Genomic DNA, 18,541 nt, shown 5'->3' with positions numbered 1-18,541 from the left:
GAAACTTGCTTTTCTTTTATTTCTCTCCTTTTATTAGTGCATAGAAGAGAGATGAAAATAAATTATCAAATGTTAACAGCAGTCATTTTTTGATGTTGGGACATTGGATGATCAGTGTTTTTCCCTCAGTACACTCTTTTGATATTTATGACCATGAATATATATATTTTTTAACCAGAAAAATATTGTTATTTTCCTGCAGTAGAATTCACAGTGCACTTCAAACATACATCATAGGTGGTGTAAGTTGAGGCTAACACTGACAAGAGAATTACATTTGCACATTTCTTTGCAAATGTGCAAAACTTTGCAGTTTTACATGTATACATGCATGCATGCATGTGCATTATCTTAATTTTATAAGATACGTGTGAATTTTATAAGAAGCTTGAGGTAGGTATTGGTATCATCATCCCATTTTCATAGAAAAGGAGACTGAGGGCCAGGGAGACTATAATTTTCTAGCTTGTACAACTTAGCCTGGTACTTGCTTTATAAGTTTTGTGTTTTCTGTGCCAGCTTCTCACAATATGTAGAGACTACTGATATATTTTCTAAGTTTGTAGGCTAATTTCTGTTAAGGTCACCGAAGAACAAGAGTGATGGTTCAGTTTGATGAGTACGCAAATATGCACAGGGGCATCAGAGTCTCAGGTGGTACTTTTCCACCATTGTAGGAGCAGCAGGACAAACAGCTGCCCAGAGTGCTTTCTAAACAGGCTGTGACCACACGCATAAACACTTCTCCTGAACGCAGAACACTCTCCCGATGCTGACACTGAAACTTCTTGGCGATTTCCCAATGCCATTATGAAACTTACCCCAACCTCATAAATAAGGTTTGAGGCTCATATTTCATGTTTCAATCTATAAAGAGAAGTTGGGGAAGATAAATAGCTGGGGAAACCACATCTTCATGCTGTGTGGGACATTTCAGCTTCCCGCAGCCACCAACATGTCTTTGGTCCTGCTTTCTGTCCTCTGGCTCATTGTACAAACTGAAGGTAAGCACTCATATATTGACATTTTATATAAAAGTCAATTTATTTCATGCATTTTTAAAGTACTTTTAAGAAAATGACATGCTCATATGACCCAAAGGTCATTACTGTTTGCATTTTGGTATATTTACTCAATTTATATAAACTGTGCTCAATTTATACAAACTGTGCCATTATGATTGGCAAAACAGTTTATTAGGATGTCTCTGAAATTTTCTCATTCAATAATTGTACAAGTTCTATCATTTTGTTTTCTAAAACACATAGCTCCAAATGATAGCAGAAAAGTAACTTCAGACAACAATTCAAGTATTTCCTAACCATCTTCAATTTTATCTCAAATGACATTGATATTTCTACCCCATAAAAAGAACAATAATTTCTCTAAAGCCACAATTTATCCAAATGCTGCACTAGGGTGGATGACAAGGAAGACTCTGAAGTAAAATTAGAGTTAAGTTAGACATAACTGCATTATTGAGCAACATTAGAGATTAATTGAGCAACTGATCAGTTAGTACTAGATACTAAAATTCACTCTATTTTCAATCCCACAACCCTTTCCACGAATGGAATTTATATTCTCTTTTGATAAAGACCTTTTAGTATTATATTTTTAAATTCCTTTTTTCATATGTAATGAGTTCTTCTAAGAGTAGCATCACAGCAGAACTTTGGGAGTTGACTAGCAGAGATGTTATGAATTACTACTTCCCTTCAGGCTGTCTCCATCTCCAGGTATAGAATTGCTTGGCGTCTCTAAGGTCACATTGTCAGTCACACTGAGTGAGAATCTATCTCTAAGTATAGACACTTGTCTGTGAAAATGAGAACATTTAAAAACAAAACTGACCTTATATCGATGATTGAAGAAATAAAGAAAAAAATGGGTAAAGGTGTGCTTGCCAACTTCCTAGACTGGTATTAAATAATTTTAGATACACTGTGCTACTTAATTTTTATACCAACTTCTACTTTTGGTAAGTAAACTGATAGACATCAATGTGACTTTTATAAGGTTTTTAGCTAAGATGTAAAACCACATATTTTGGCTCCAATATCAGTTATCCTACTGTATGCAAGCACAATAGAAAATTGTCTGTGTAATGAAATTCCAAGTGAATCAAGAAGAACATTTAGTCTACATACAATTTTCCTTCTGGCTCTCTGGCGCTTTAAAATTATTCCATCAGAGAATAACAAGAACTTTATTTCCTGTGATATCTAAAGTCTTGAAGGCCAATGCTAATGAGGGAAAGAACATAATGGCTAATTGTTGTACTGAGAAATAAAATCACTGTCAGCAGAGTCTTTCCTGAAATTGAAGGAGTATCCATCTATGAAGATTTGATTTTTGGAGGAGTAGTCAGGGGTTGCACCACAGTGAGCAAAAGACAAAAGAAGAGCAGAAGAGATCTCTGAGAACATTAAAAGAAAAATTCATAATTTTTGATAGGAAAATAGAGAAAAAATAATCTGGATAGTACAGGTAGAATTCCCAGCTTCCATAAACTTTGTGCTAATCCCAAATCTGCTTTTTTGGGGCCTCATGACCCACTTTGAGAGATTTACACACATTGAGAGATTATCCAAAGAACTGTTTCCAGAATTGGGGTGGAGAAAGTGAGAGGGAAAGAAAAGTTCTTTGTTATCAAGGTCAAGTAGATGGAGGAACTCCTTTTGAATGCATAGTTTCTCAATTGGAATTCAGCCTTCCATGCCGTTTAACGAAACAACCAAGCAAAACAAAAGCAACACAAAATCCTTTCAATGTTTTTTATCGCTTTTATCTCTCTTTCTCTAGCAATAGCCATAAGGCAAGCACCTGAAAGAGAACTCTATAAAGTAGTCCATCCTAAAAAACTACACATTTTACACAAAAGAGAGGTACGGAATAACTGGACAGGGACCCATGGTAATGAGGTAAGCAGTGTGAATGACTGTGGGGTTTTTCAATCATCTGAAGAGACAATAAAGAGCCTTTTTATTAATGCAATTGATGTCATTAGTCAACATGTAATGGTTTGTTATTGAAGTCCTTATGTACAACCGCCCCTTCGTCCAGGAGAAAATTCGGGATTTCTCAGAATGCTTTCACAATTAAGTAGCAGCAGGGGAGTTAACTGTCTCACACAGTCAGAAAGAATAAAACTGCTTAGGCATTTCTCCAAGTTTCTGGGACGGAACAAAGGTGCCCAGGAAAGGCAGCCATTTTTTAATATGTTCCTTGCTGAGCTCCCCAAACTCATGTCCTTACCTTCCCCCTTTCCCCCACGAAATTGCCTTTTTTTTTTTTTTTTACTGTTTTGTATATAATGGAGAAATCAACATTATCTCATGAATTAACAAGATTTTTAAGGTTTACTAAGGACATTAACTCTTTGACTATTTCATTGTTGTAAACATTTCCTTTATTTTATAATTTGACTTTATTTAATTTTTAGTAGGTTTTTGGTTGATTTTCTTTAGTATATTTAGTTTGATTTTAATGTAATAAAAGCATATGCCTTATTATTAACCCATTAGTGATCCATTAGGATACACAGGACTGCGTACTGTACATAGGGCAAAAAATTAGTCCCTATCTCACATAACAGAGTTAGTTTAATCTGTATTATTATTGTGTTATTGTGCTTTTTGGAAATCCATTTAAATATATAATTTATATTTAATTTTACATGTTATAGAGGCATAAGAGAGCTACTTTTACCTTACATGCATTTTCAATTACCAAAATAGAAATTGATATCATTATGTCATTAAATTAAAAAAAATTTTATTGTTGTTCTATTACAGTTACCCCAGTCTTTCCCCCTTTGCCCTCCTCCACCCAGCCCATCCCCCACTCCCACAGTCAGTCCCCACACCATTGTCCCTGTCCATGAGTCTTTCATACATGTTCTTTGACCAATCCCTCCCGTCTTTCCACCGTTATCTGCTCTCCACCCCCCCCCCATTGCTATCAGACTGTTCCATGTTTCCATGCCTCTGGTTCTGTTGTGCTCCTTAGTTTGTTCTTGTTCATTAGGTTCCTCTTATAGCTGAGATCATATGGTACCTGTCTTTCACCAACTGGCTTGTTTCACTTAGCATAATATTCTCTAAATTTTTAAGGAAAGATATGAGCCTGAACTTCAGTATCGGATTATTTTAAATGGAGAAGTCATTCTCTGCCTACAAAAAACCAAGTAAGTTGTACTTTCTGAAATTTAAGTCACTGGACTGTATTAAGAGAATGTGGCAAAATAAATCTTAAGACTCTGTTTAGTGTGATTTGAGATAAAGGACATGAAGTATATTGAGTTTTAGATGTTTCAGATACATTTGTGCTAATGCTATCTCAGACATGTTGATGTTTCCTAGGAGAGATTCTGTGCAAAGTGTAAAACAAAGAGAGCTGCACAAATAAATGACTTTCTTCCTTGATGCTTCTTGGAATTTACTGAAATACTTTTCAACACAGATAAACTGAAACCTTCCATTACTTTTATGAGAACATATATGTCCAAGGCTTCTTCAGGGATGCGGCTCCAGTGAGCTCGGCAGCAGCTGAGAACATTCTCTGGGGATGCGAGGTCCCCAGAGACCCTCTGGTTCTACTGTGCTCCTGAGTTTGTTTTTGTTAATTAGGTTCCTCTTATAGCTGAGATCATATGGTATTTGTGATCAGCTGGCTCATATGGTATTTGTCTTTCATCAACTGTCACATTTGTGACCCGGCGCAGAAGCCTGGAAGGATGCATCCTTTGTGTGAAGAATCCCCAAATAACCCATTCTGAATGTAGAGAACATGCAGTTAAAGGGTAGCTGAGGGCATTTCCTCCCTCAGATCTAACAGGAGTAGCTAAGGCTTTGGTTTGCATCAGCAGCAGAGTTTCAGCGCTGAAACTCTGGGAAAAGATCAGTTGGTCAGAATGCCGATGCCTTCTTGTCGTAGACAGTATCATTCCTTTAGTGCTGGAGCTCATGGCAGGAAAGCCTTTATTAGTACAGTGGGTGAATCACGCAACTTTCTGCTCACTGCAGGCATCTCCTGGGCCCCAACTACACCGAAACCTATTTCTCTCCCGAGGGAGAAGAGGTCACCACAAGCCCTCAGAACGCGGTAGGTTCCGAATGCTTCCAGGGACTCCCTCACCACTCAGTTATAAGATTCTTGAACCCAAGGACAACTTAAAAGACATGAAGAACTTGAAAGCTAGGTGCTTATCTATTCAATGAGATAAGGCAAAAAAAGCATAATCAGCATTTTTAAAGGGTCGGAGTACTAGGAGGCTTCCAATGTTGCATTTTGTGAAGCAACCCAAAGGTTACTTTTCTCCTAGACCACCTTATCAATAGGTTAGAAATAACCTATTTATTATATTCTGATAATACATGCACTTATCCTGAGGTCAACAATAGAATATCAATTATTTAATTAATGTAAACTTATATCTGGTTAAACCACCACCCAACAGATAATGCCAAGGCCTAGATGTCAGACAGAGAATTAAAGCCAAAGGAAGAATAGAAAAAATATAAAAAGGCTTAGTCATGGAGTATTATCAAACTAAGTGAGTTTCTCAGAGCCACCCCCACTCACCAGGGTACCCTAAACGAGTACACTTCTAAAAAAGTACAGATAAGACTTCTGCCACAAGGGGTTCTTTGTTTCCTAATCACACATAGATATAAGATAACTCTCATCTCATAGATACCTGGAATTTTGCTAACATTGACCTCCAGGAAATCATCTAATAAATTAATTCATGCTCAAATGCAGTGGCTGATACTTTAATGTGGTACCTTTTCCAAGTCTCCTATGAGAAAATGTTACAATAACAAGGTTTCTTCCAAAGGAAAGGAAAACACAAATGGAATTTCAACCCTGAGACAAGTCAGTTTATTTTGAACAGGAGGTTATTCATTAGCTTTCTTAGATCATCTGTACAAGCAACCCCCTATTTTTCATATACGGATCATCAAACATGTCTGAATGTTTAGCCTTAGACAAATTCTCTGGAATTTTGATAATGGTAAAGAAATTCCACTAACATACCATTTAATATGGTAAGTGGGACCAATTAATACGAGGGGCTCAGGAGAGGTTGCGCAGCCTCCTTAGGACTATAGAATCTAAAAAAATACATACCCCCTTTTATTGATGTGGTATACACAGTGTCTTAGAGACTCAGCAAAGGGATCCGAATTCTCACAAGTTGTACCTCAACCCTGAGAGTTCCCTAGATCACAGCAGAGCTGGCTACTTCCCAGATGCAGTGTCCGTCCACTTTTACCATGAGCGTGCTGAGGTTCAGCCTCCCCGAACTTCTGTTTATTGCCCATTAGTGTCAGGAAGACAGCTCCATCGTCCAGTACACAGAATGTGCAGGATCAGTGGCGGGACAGTTCATACAGCCCTGGAGGTTCTCACTGGTTTTGTTTCTGCGAAGTGGCCTGGACACAGTCACGATTCAAAGGCCTGTCCTACATATGCAAGATAGCAGCTTCCACCACCACTGTGTTACATTTATTCTTACAGTTAATGTATTTTTTCCAACCTTAGGAACACTGCTACTACAAAGGACACATCCTGAATGAAAAGGATTCAGTGGCCAGCATTAGTACTTGCAATGGGTTGAGGTGAGATCTGTTCCCCAAAATACTAAATATCAAGCATCGTTTTTTTACACAGAATGAGTCTTTGGGACATCGTGTCTTATAGTATCTTGTTAAATTCTCTCCATCTATAAAATGCTGAATATGTGTGGTTAAAGTGAACAATAAGAGATCACCCTTGCAATCATTTTACGATCTGCTGATCTAGTAGAAGTTATTCCTGGAAATATTCAAACAAGACTCTACACTCTGGGCCTTGATGGCATCTGGATCCATTTCCACATTTATCCATCCTATTCCTTAAAAAATTCTGTCTTATTTTCTTAAAGATTCTACCCTGCAATTGTCATGGTAAAACATACATTTAAAATTGTATGTGTGTGATATTTCTTCTTAAAAAGGTAATTTTTATCAATTGGAAAAAATTTGAAAAACAAGAAAAATGCAAGTATGAAAATAAGAAAGTACCCACCATAAAGTTTGTCCGCGGTGTGATTACTATTATTAATGTTTTGTCATGTTTGCATCTTTTATGCAGATGGACAAATATATCTTTTATATCATTGAAATATAAAATAAAATAAGCATAATTGTTCTTCTAACATGGTCCATACCATGTGACATAAAAAGCCTTTTCCCTCATTATGAGATACCTTCAGAGATGAACTTTTGAATTGCTATGTACACTTTTAATATTCCATCATATGGATTCAACTTTAAATTTTTGAATGAGCTTTATCATGATAAAGTAGAATTCTTCAAACTATCAGTTCCAGACTCTTCCTCTGGATAAGCCGCTCAGCATTTTTCCCTTCTCTGGGGTTCTTGGGATCTAGACACTCCTTTACTTCATTCTCCATCATGTTCCTAAGACCTGCCAAGAAGTATATGCTAACTGTATAAACAAATGATGGACAAGTTCTGTTGAGCTCACCATGTCAATTCCAAATTCTTTGGGGTAGCTTCATCTTAGTCATTCTTGTTCACAACTCTCTGGGTAAATAATACAGGCTCCATTTTAGTATTGACATATGTTGATTATCACTTAAATTAGCAAAAGTTAGCCAAAAGCCTATGAAAAACCACTGTATGTGTGATCTTGGGGTAGAGGGAAAGGTGTCCATTCTGGTCAGTACATGTGATTCCATGGCAGAGAATCCTCAAATATGAGTCCCCATGTCTCACAGGGGATACTTCACACATCAGAATCAAAGGTACATGATAAAGCCTCTGAAAAGCACAGACCAAGAAGAACATGCTGTCTTCACATATAACCTGGAGGAGCTGGACACAGCTAATCACACCTGTGGTGTAAAAAATGTTGGCAGAAAACACAGCATCATCCGCACCACTAGGTCACTCAGCAGCCCAGAGGTGAGTGTGGCTTCCTGTGTCATCGTTCACATCAATCATCTCCACAATGACAGTGCAATGGACTGTCATGCTCAGCAGTGACAGGGGTAGGGAGAGCCTGCACCCTATTTGCTTGTGTGTCAATTTAATTTCCCTCTGAAGAAAAAAATTGTCTTTGTAAGCTTTTTACACTTTTAGCATGAAGGTAATTATTGACAGTGTTCTTTCACTCTTTGTAAAGCAAGAAGAATTACTTCGGGCTGCAAAATATGTTGATCTCTTTTTGGTGCTGGATAATGCCTTTGTGAGTATGAAACATGTGTGCTCCTTGTCAAGTTAAGTCAACTTTTAAGATTTCTTATCAGCAAACACAAACAATAAACCTTTCTGGCTGAAAATGCAGAGCCCATCCTCCTGACTGTCTGACCTGTTCTATCCATCTTGCCAGCAACAGTATTCCCTCACCCCCTTTGATGTCCACCTGCTACCAAAATACTTAGTTATTAGAAATACATGAACTTAATGAAAAACAAAAATGAAAAAATAAAAATTTATGTGAATGCCTAATTTTTCTCTTATCAAAAAAATCTTACATTTAAAATACAATTTGTTGAAACATGGAATTTTATATGAGGTAGACATGGAATGAACAGAGATTTATATACATTAAAATGTATGATTTTGCTTAAAACGTCAACTAAATCCACTTTCTCACTGTAGTTTGGGATCTTAATTATACTTTGCATTTTGTATTTCACAGTACAACATGTATCAGGGAAATCTAACGTCAATAAGAAGCTTCCTGTTTGAAGTGATGAATCTGCTCAATGTGGTAAGATACAGCCTCAGGATCTCCTATGGTCTCACCAAATAAGGAGTCGGGAGGGCCACATGGTTTAAGGTCTGCAGCAGTTTTGAGAAATTTAACAGATAAGAATAAACATTAAGGTAAAATCATATGTACTGTAGCAAAAGCAACTTGTAGAATTCCTGCTTTCAAAATGGGGTATATTTATCCATCACTTGTGGTTAGCAAAGGATCTAAAACACTAAAGAAATCTCAAAAACGTTTATGAAGAAAAATGCTCTTCCCACAGATTTATAACACCATAGATGTTCAAGTGGCCTTGGTAGGTATGGAAATCTGGTCTGACGGTGATAAGATAAAGGTAGAACCCAACCCAGGCGTCACCTTTACCAACTTTCTGAATTGGCATCGTTCCAACCTGGGGAAAATGAAGCCCCATGATCACGCTCAGCTACTCAGGTAAGCCACACTGGCCAGGGCCAGGTGTAGGCAGGCAGAGCAGACAGTTATCCCAAAGGTTTCTTGGAAGACATTACTGCTCTGTTGTGTGTCCCTGATCAGTTGTCAGAGAGCCTGTAGTTCTACCATTAGCAATTCACCTGTGAGGTTATTGAAGACCTATGTCAGATTACTAAAACAGGTTCTTGGATGTGGGACAACCATCAACAGTCATTATAATGCTATGGAATGGCATATGCTTTTCAGGGATCTAGTGAATATAAATAGGGTAGGGCAACAAGGAAAATCAAAAACATGATTCACAAAAGCAAATCGTTCCAAAGATTCAGATTGTGATAATGTACCTTTAACTTTCACACAGTGGACGTGTCTTCGCCCATACACGTGCAGGAGTGGCAGCGGCAAATTCCCTGTGTTCCCCATCTTCGGTTGCTGTTATTGAGGTTTGAAAAGTTACAGCAAATCTTCTCCATGGTTCTATATCCTCTGTGAAGACCAGCATAATGCCTTATATATAGTTTGTACAATGAGCATTTGCTGAGTCAGTAAATAGAAGTAGAAAGAAAACTACTGGTAGACCACTGCATCGAAGGTTCCTTGGATTACAGAATTGAATATTTTCTTATCTTGGCTCTCCCAGAAGGCTTAACTCTTCAGCTGGCATTAGGGAGTAAGAGCAGGGAGATCAGGAGGGAAAGGGAATCCAGGTGTCCTCTGTGGCCTGAGCCAACTTCAAGTTAATCATCCTCAGTATCAATGGCCAGAGAGATAGACAAGGTGCATGCTGGTATAATGTGGCCAAGCACTACTGATGTCAATAGTTTTGGGAAGCCTTTAAGTACATAGTATGGTATCTTTTGGGACTTCTTACAAAGAATGTGTTTACCTGCAAATAATCATGGTTTACTGAGAAAGCATTATTAGTTCAGCAAATGTTTATTAAACTCTGACTCAACGGTTGATTCATAGGAACCAATAATTCCAAGTGTTTATTCAACATTTTATAATAACAAATGACAGGGAAAGGAACTTCACGACTAATTACTTTTTACTTGTCAAACTATTATTTTACTTCTGAACATTGACAACAATTGAAAATTAACTGAATAAAAAGAAGAAGTAATGGACATTTCTACTTTTTCAAGGCTAACAGAAAGAATAACGTGGCTCTTGTCGCGGTGATGTCACATGAGTTGGGTCATGCCCTTGGCATGCCTGACGTTCCATACACCACCACGTGTTCCTCTGGGAGCTGTGTGATGAATCAGTACCTAAGGTGAGACCTTGTCAACTGCGGGTGAAGTCCCCACACAGGGTACGTACCTAGGTTGTGGGTTCGACTGCCTCCAGGGGCAAGTACGAGAGGCAACTGATTGATGTTTCTCTCTCACATCAATGTTCTTCCTCCCTCTCTCTCTTTCTCCTCTTCCCTCTCTTTCTAAAAAAAAATCAATACACATATCCTCAGTGAGGATTAAAAAAAATCAGATGTAGTCTCCACAGCTGGGTGGACATTTTTTATCAAGAGCTGTGTATCCCATTAACTCACCCTCCAGCCTCTTGATGCGTAAGTTTTACCAGATATTAGAGCTCATTATTTAAGATTTCTAAATATACCAAGGTAAATAATAAGTATGGTGACTATGTTATTTCAACTTTAAATAATGTATTTTCTAGAATTATGGACCTAATTAAGATGATTACAGCTACCCCATCACCAGTTAATCAATCAATCCATTTTTCTGTGATGTATGATTGATCACAATACCACCCTCCATATATAACACAGCATAGCCCTAAACAGACAGTAAACTTGGAATTTCCATGGAACCAGGTAATATTTTTAGACAAGTCATATTCTCACATTCATTTATCACAGTATATCGTGGTATTTTTTATTTTTCTTCTGGCTACAGTTCAAAATTCCCGAAGGATTTCAGCGCATCCTCCCGCTCACACTTTGAAAGTTACATTTTATCTGCAAAACCGAAGTGCCTGCTGCAAGCCCCGACCCCTAAAGATATACTCACAATCCCAGTGTGTGGGAACCAGCTTCTGGAAGTGGGGGAGGAGTGCGACTGTGGTTCTCCTAAGGTATGGAATTGTCCACGGTTAGAAACCTCACTATACAATGATTGCAGCATAACTGCTTTCTCTCTTTTTCCTTTTTTAACAGAATGCTTTTAAAAAAAATTTCTAAAGACAAGCTTGGCATCATCGTAAAAAGTAGACTTGCACTTATGTCAGTACTGATTTTAGGTACTTTTTGAAAGGCATTTCAAAAGCCAGGATACAGTGTTGATGTAATCATATGAAGTTCACTGTAAAGAAAGTAATCATGAATTATAATATGTCACATGAGCTTTTCTGATACTTTAGTCAGAAACCCTATGCCCCACAAAATCACAACTGATCATCAGTTGAACAATCACAAGCACAGGTCTAGACATTCACTTCACAGAGCATTAGCTGACTTTCTCTGATCCGGCTAGTGTATAAACCAAACATTAAATACAATGGAGAAAGAAAAGGACATAAACCTGTAGAAAATGGGCTATAAATATTGAAAATACAGGATAATGACTATGAGTCTGCTGATGTCTATAAAATCTGATGCGTTCAAGGTGTCTCCAGTAGAATGTTTGCTAGCAATCCCATATTAGGTTTCCAAAAGAGAGCGTTATGTTTTCTTAGTAATCTTTTACTTTTAAGACTAAAAAATTGAGTTACTATTTGAAGAAATTTTCCACGTGTCAGTCTACAAAATGCATATATATGTGTAATATACATACACCTGTGCATCATCTCCTTTATCACTCACAACAAATCTATAAAACAGGTTTTGGGATGATCCCAAACTAAAGAAGCAGTGAGACTAAGAAAAGCTGAGTAACTAGTTCCAAGGATACAAACCTAGTAATTAGTGAAGCCCATTGCAACCCAAGATTTTCACATTACTTTAAGAGGCTCTGTTAAAAAGGGGAAGGCACCTGGCTGGTACAGCTCAGTGGATTGAGCACAGGCCTATTAAGCCAAAGGGTCCCTGGTTCCATTCCCAGTCAGGGCACATTCCTGGGTTGTGGGCCAGGTCCTCAGCAGGGGGTGCCCAAGAGGCAAACATACATTGATGTTTCTCTCCCTCTATTTCTCCTTCCCTTCCCCTCTCTCTAAAAATAAATAAAGCCTTTAAAAATAATAAAATAAAAAGGGGAAGTCATATGTTCTCTCTGTGCTTCAGTTTATTTATTCAGAAATTCTAAGCTGTTGAATTATATTGGATCATATGGTACAACTTGATTTTTAAAAACATTGCAAATATTTTATTAGTTATAATGAGATTTGGAATGTAAAAAATTATTTAATACTTTATAAATGTTGGGTTTGCATTTATATCATTCTTACTTGCTTACACCCCTATATGGTTTCTAAAGTAGAAGACCACTGAAATTGTTCATAATTCTAGGCACTTCTAATTTCAGCAGGTAAATGGTATACATTTTATATATATATATATATATATACACACATACATATATATATACATACACACACACACATATGTATAGTATAGTATCCTTTAGAAAATAATCCTGTTTCCCAAGATCTGATATGCCATTTGGCTCTTTCTTTAGTGTACATATTTGGGTGTTTTCTGGGTTTTGAATGCAATCATTCTATCTGGCTGAATACCATGGCACAAGCATCATGCTATTTTAGTGATTGTACCTACACAATGCATTTTAATATCTTTATTAGTAATTCTCTTCATATATATGTAGAATTTGCATAGCAATTCATTAATCTTTATTTTTCCATATACCTATTGGCACTTTTTGTCCATTTGCCCACAAATATGGTTGAGATTCACACCGAAATGTTAATTTGTATTTTACTCTGAGGGCCAGTGGCATTTTCATGACATTGAGCACTGTCTTCAAAGGCAATGTGCCTTGAAAGTTTCTCAGGAACATTAACTCTGACACATTTTGAAGGTTTATTCTGAAGTATTTTCTATTTTTTTTTGCTACTAATAGTTGTAATGTTTTCTTTATTTTAGGTTTTAATTATTATTACCTTTTATGTTATTGGATTATCTTAAACGGCTATCTTAGTGACTCACCCAATATGTTTAGAACTGATCTTATATTTTTAGCCAGGTCAAGAATTTTATCACATAAGATAATGAAAATGTGATATATACTAACCACATACTATACTCTCATATATTTTCTTATTTCATAGTATTTATTAGGATATTCAGAAAAATATAAACTATAAATAATCTTTGCCTCATTATTTATTGAATATATTTTTGCTATTAATCAGATAGATTTTCTTCATCATGGTGATACATAATTTGGTTCATGGTGTACTTATAATATGCCTGAATAATTCAGTAATGGCTACTGAATTTTTACCAACGAGTTTTCGCCATCTATCACAGTAAAAGTCATTTTCTTCCCCCAGTTTCTTGACGTGGTGGATCACGACTCTGTGTCCTTTGCAGTTGAGACACTCCCACATTTTTGTGAGGAGACAACTCCACATGGTTGTGAGAAAGAGCTATTATATTAATAAAATGGTGCTTTATGAATAATTTATTCAGTTTTACATTTATATTCACAAAGGACAGCGGTGTGTGTGTGTATCCATTACCAGTTCTCATCGGAATTATGCATTCTTGGTATAACAAATTGAAGATTGAATATTTTTTCTCTGTCTTCAGTATAGTATAGAAATATTCTCCCCTGAAGTTTAAAATTAATTTACATGATATCATCTAGGACAAATTTATCTGTGGTAATTCTTGGATAATTTAATTTTTTGTCCTTTCAAGCAGCAGTTTTCATTATATTTAATATTTTTATTTTAATTATTGTTCAAGTGTGGTGTTCTGTCTTTTACTCCCATCCCAGCCCATCCCCCCAGCCCTCTCCACCTCCCTCCCATTTCCACTCCCCCCTCTAGTTTTTGTCCGTGTGTCCTTTACACTTGTTCCTGTAAACCCTTCCCCTTTTCCCCTGAGATTCCCTCCCCTCTCCCTTCTGGTCCCTGTCAGCCTGTTTTTATTTCTGTGTCTTTGGTTTATTAATTTTCCCTGGTTATTTCCGCTATCACTTGTGTAGCAGAGTAATTCAGGGTAAAAGGTGACATTTCCTTGCCGTCTTGTACGAGGATTCCACAAGGAAAATGCTGACCCCACTTGCCCTCTGTGTGTGCTTTAAAGGAATGCTCCCAGCCCTGCTGTGAGGCCACTACCTGCAAGTTCAAGCCCAGCGCTGACTGTGCACAGTGGACTCTGAACCACACAACGTGAGCCCTTTCTTTTCTTTCCTTGTCCTCAGATGTCTTCTCACTTTGATTTCATTTTTGAGAATGGTGTGACTTTGGGCTTCAGAATACAGTAAAACACAATTTATCTTACATTTTGAAAATCACTCCGTTTCAGAAAGTAAAAAACATCATTATAAACATGACTAACTCAGGGTTGTGTGTATACTAACATACTAATGAGGAAATGGCTGCTTTGTCACCTGTGACTAGAACTGCTGAAACAAATGCTAAACATTGTATGTAGTGATGAGTTTAATGTTAGCTAGAAGAAGAGAAGTTCACTTTTTTAAAGCCTTGACTGATGCTTACATTTTATTCTAGGTTAAGAGCTGATAGTTGTCATTTGCAAGGTAGTCAGGAAATCAATGACATTTAGAAATATATTACAAGATGCAATGATTGTACTTCTTTAAATTTTATGTTTTATTGAAGTATATCTGTCGCACAATATCACGTGAGCTTCAGGCGTACAACATCGTGACTCGGCATTTATATACTCTGCCGCCTGGTCACACAGCAGGGCTGGTCTGTCATTCTCCAAAGTCATTACCACATTATTGACCCTAGTCCCTGTGCTACACACTATATCTCCTGTGACTTATTTATTTTACAACCAGTATTTATTTTATATAAGGTTATGAAATAACCAAACGCACAAAACAAAATGGAAACAGACTCATGGATAAAAAATAATGGTTGCCCAAGAGGAGGAGGATGGGAAATGGATGAAAAAGATTCTATTCCAAACAGAGTGCATCAAAAAACTATAATCCACGTATCATTGTTGTGTTTTATGCAAAACTCTGAGAGTTGGATGAGGGAACCCACTGGCTCTGAATACAGTAATTTTGTCAGTGAAAAAACAGTCTCTGAATCTAAAAATGGTAACAACAACAACAACAAAGCATAAATAAGAGAAAGAGTCTGAATAAATTACATGGAAGAAGTTATCCATGCTACTCTTCCATGGATCTTTTCTGGAATTGAAAGCAGAGAGATTATGAGACTAATGGGCTCAGTCCCCACCGATGGTCACTTTCTCAGGGAAGGGCTGGCGAGGTAGTAGATGAGGAACAGCACCCTGCTCACGAGGGCCGCCTACCACACACGGCCAAAACCCTCCTGTGAGCCACTCCGCAGGGCACCCCGGGAACTGTGCCCCCCTTCTAATCATGTCAGACACGGGAGCATAGCACCCCTAAAAATGTCCATTCAGCACTCTAGGGGCTTGGGATGGGAGGTGGCCATGTCCCAGGACTGGGCCAGGTGGGCAATTTAGTAACAGGGAAAGAAAATTGAACTTGGACTCAGGAAATGTCAATTCGTTTCTTAGTTGTGCCCCAAATGAGCTATGGGATGTTAAGCCAAGCAATGTAATTAGTTCTTCTCATCTGCAAAGTAGAATGAATAATCTTGTCCCTCAGTAGGGTTGTTAGTATCATTTAAACTCTGTAAATGTTCATGATATGATTGTATAGTATTTTAACATTTACACTAACCATGGCTTCCAAACTGTTTATCTTTTAATCAGCGAGTGAATCAAAAAATCGCCTTCATCGAAGATGCTTCTTGCCTTCTTGCTGGGACAAGAATCTAGAAACCTGAACACACCAGGATTCTTGTGTATTATCACTTTACACTTAGATATATTTTGCTTTTTATTTGTCATTATCCTTTCTGCATTTTTTTTTACCAGTTCAGCTCACTGGTAAGTAGATGTACTTAAAGAAACTGCCTCTTTTCTAAAGACCTGATCTTTCATGTGTGTTTAAAGATCACAAAGCCACTGTTTAGCTCTGCTCTTTGGAAACCTAAGAAATTAGCTCTTGACCAAAACACTTTGAACGCACCACCGAACCAGTCGGAGTCAATCCAGAACTGTAAAAGTAGAGGTGACTTGGATTTGAACTCCACTCTGGTCTTCTTAGTCCCAGCCCGTGAGAAAAACAACGTCGAGACTTGAGGAGTGAAACCTTTCATTCGTGTGCCTTCTGTTCCTCCGCCGAGTTCTGCCCTGCTCTTCTAAGTGTGGTGTTTTCCTTTATCATGTCACGATTCATTAAATATAAATATCTTTATTCTTTCATGCATAATCCTTCCACCATCACAGATAATGTTAATTCTGAGAAGTCTGCTCGCTTACATTTAAATTCAGCTATCAAGGAATGGCTTATTCATCTATCGATTTAATGAGCCATAATGTCAATCAATAAAAGCACAACTTTTTGAGGCTTTTCTGCGTGGTCATTTTCTAACATGAAGAGGTTCAGGCTTTGTTGCAGTTCTGTGTTGGGTGTTAAAGCCTCACATTATTAGACAAGTGTCCCTCTGGTCGTATGACAGTATTGCCACCGAGAGCCCGGCATCGCTATATGCCTGTTGTCCTTCCATGCTCCAAATGGAAGAACCTGAGGCCAGTCACCCAAGAGGACTGGACTGCTCTCTGAGTTTTCTTTCTCTACATGCTTTTAAATAATTACTCAAAAAAAACTACTGAAATTTCCACTGATGCCTGTGCTGGGAGATCCGGGGCATGGACAAACCTCTAGAGCTTGGGCTTTGAAAGGGACAGCCTTTCAGAAACCACCAACCGCCCCTGCCCCTTCCTGTTCTTGCTGTTATTGGCGTCGCAGCTGGAGCTGAGTCAGAAGGCACCGCTGGTCAGGCCACAGCCCCAGGGCGTGGCTCACAGCCTCCGTTCCCGGGTCAACCGACTCCTCCAAGGAAACAGAAGTTTCCTTAAGCACATTTTCCCCCTTGTACCTCAAGATCAGGCAGAGGCTTCTTGTAGTAAAACTGCTGAGTGGCCGGGACCATAGCCAACAGTGTGCTGCAGACAGCTAGCACAGGCTGGTTCATGCCACTTGTTAAATTCTCAGGAATGTCATGAGCTGGATGTCAAACATGGCCATTATTGAAAACCAGCCTGGCCCTGGCTGGTGTAGCTCAGTGGATTGAGCGCAGGCCTGCGAACCAGACAATCGCAGTTCGATTCCCAGTCAGGGCACATGCCTGGGTTGCAGGCCGGTCCCCTGCAGGCCAGTTCCCAGCAGGGGACACACGAAAGGCAACCATACATTGATGTTTCTCTCCCTCTCTCCTTCCCTTCCCCTCTAAAGATAAATAAATAAAATCTTAAAAAAAAAGAAAACCAGCCTGCATGAACGTGTAATTAAATACATTATATTAACACCTGTATTAGTCACATTTATCCAGAGAAACAGAAAATATATATGTGTTTACTTATATGATATATTTGAGAGTGATTGATTATGAGAAATTAGCTCATGTGATGAAGAAGACTGAGAGTTCCCACAATCTGACAGCTGCAAACTCAGACCCAGGAGAGCCGATGGTGTAATTCAGTCCAAAGGCAGGAGAGGAGGTGAGATGTGGTAGCTCAAGCAGAAGGCTGGAAGGGAGAAGGAGTGAATTCCCTTCTGTCTTTTGCTCTCCTTAGGCCCCAGCCTTCCCTGTGGCCTTGAGTGACGGTGCCACGAGGCAGAATGGGAGGTGAGGTGAGTGGTGGGGGGTGGGGGTGGGCAGGATCTAGAAATGAGGAAGGACAGTTACCCAGTAGACACTGTACTAGGTCCTTGCCGTACATCACCTTCTTTAATTTGCCTCACACTCATTTCGGTTTAGTCATGTTTCAGTTCTGCAGATGATGATGTTAACATTCAGAGAGAGAGCGAACCAATGTCACAGAGCAAACAAATGGATGACTGGAGCCTGCCCCAGACATGACACTCTCTTTCTAGGAGAGTACACTGACGTTTCAGTACTTGAGAATTATATTTAATCATCGTGCATTTGAGAAACCAATAAGAAAAACGAACAGCTAAAGATCATAAGAAAATTGTCCACGTGTTTAAATAGTCATAGCACCAACTCATCTTTTTAGGGTTTTGTACATATTAAGAAAGATGAAAGAGCAGCGTGTAAAATATTTCATTGCAGATGATGGTGACTAATTAAACCTTCT

General features: G+C 38.3%; 1 protein-coding gene across 2 annotated transcripts; it reads left to right on the top strand.

Annotated features, from left to right (window-relative positions):
- Positions 1-859: 859 nt before the first annotated feature.
- ADAMDEC1 (ADAM like decysin 1) lies at positions 860-16,788 on the top strand. Of its 2 annotated transcripts, none has more exons than XM_037152774.2 (14): positions 860-1,004; positions 2,806-2,888; positions 4,116-4,189; positions 5,028-5,106; positions 6,550-6,626; positions 7,790-7,976; positions 8,197-8,259; positions 8,716-8,787; positions 9,053-9,222; positions 9,584-9,665; positions 10,368-10,498; positions 11,139-11,316; positions 14,450-14,535; positions 16,088-16,788. In XM_037152774.2, the coding sequence occupies exons 1-14, from the start codon at positions 917-919 to the stop codon at positions 16,092-16,094; spliced, it is 1,377 nt and encodes a 458-aa protein (XP_037008669.2). In that variant the 5' UTR covers positions 860-916; the 3' UTR covers positions 16,095-16,788. The 2 variants fall into 2 exon arrangements, with proteins under 2 accessions (XP_037008669.2, XP_037008668.2); XM_037152773.2 differs by having other exon boundaries at positions 861-1,004; positions 2,806-2,924.
- The last annotated feature ends 1,753 nt before the right edge of the window (positions 16,789-18,541 follow it).

This window comes from Artibeus jamaicensis, unplaced genomic scaffold (genome assembly GCF_021234435.1).
Source record: "Artibeus jamaicensis isolate MK-2021 breed Jamaican fruit bat unplaced genomic scaffold, CSHL_Jam_final contig_477, whole genome shotgun sequence".
In the NCBI taxonomy this organism is placed as follows: Eukaryota; Metazoa; Chordata; class Mammalia; order Chiroptera; family Phyllostomidae; genus Artibeus; species Artibeus jamaicensis.
The sequence above is the reverse complement of the archived record's forward strand: the minus strand, read 5'-3'. Positions and strand labels throughout refer to the sequence as shown.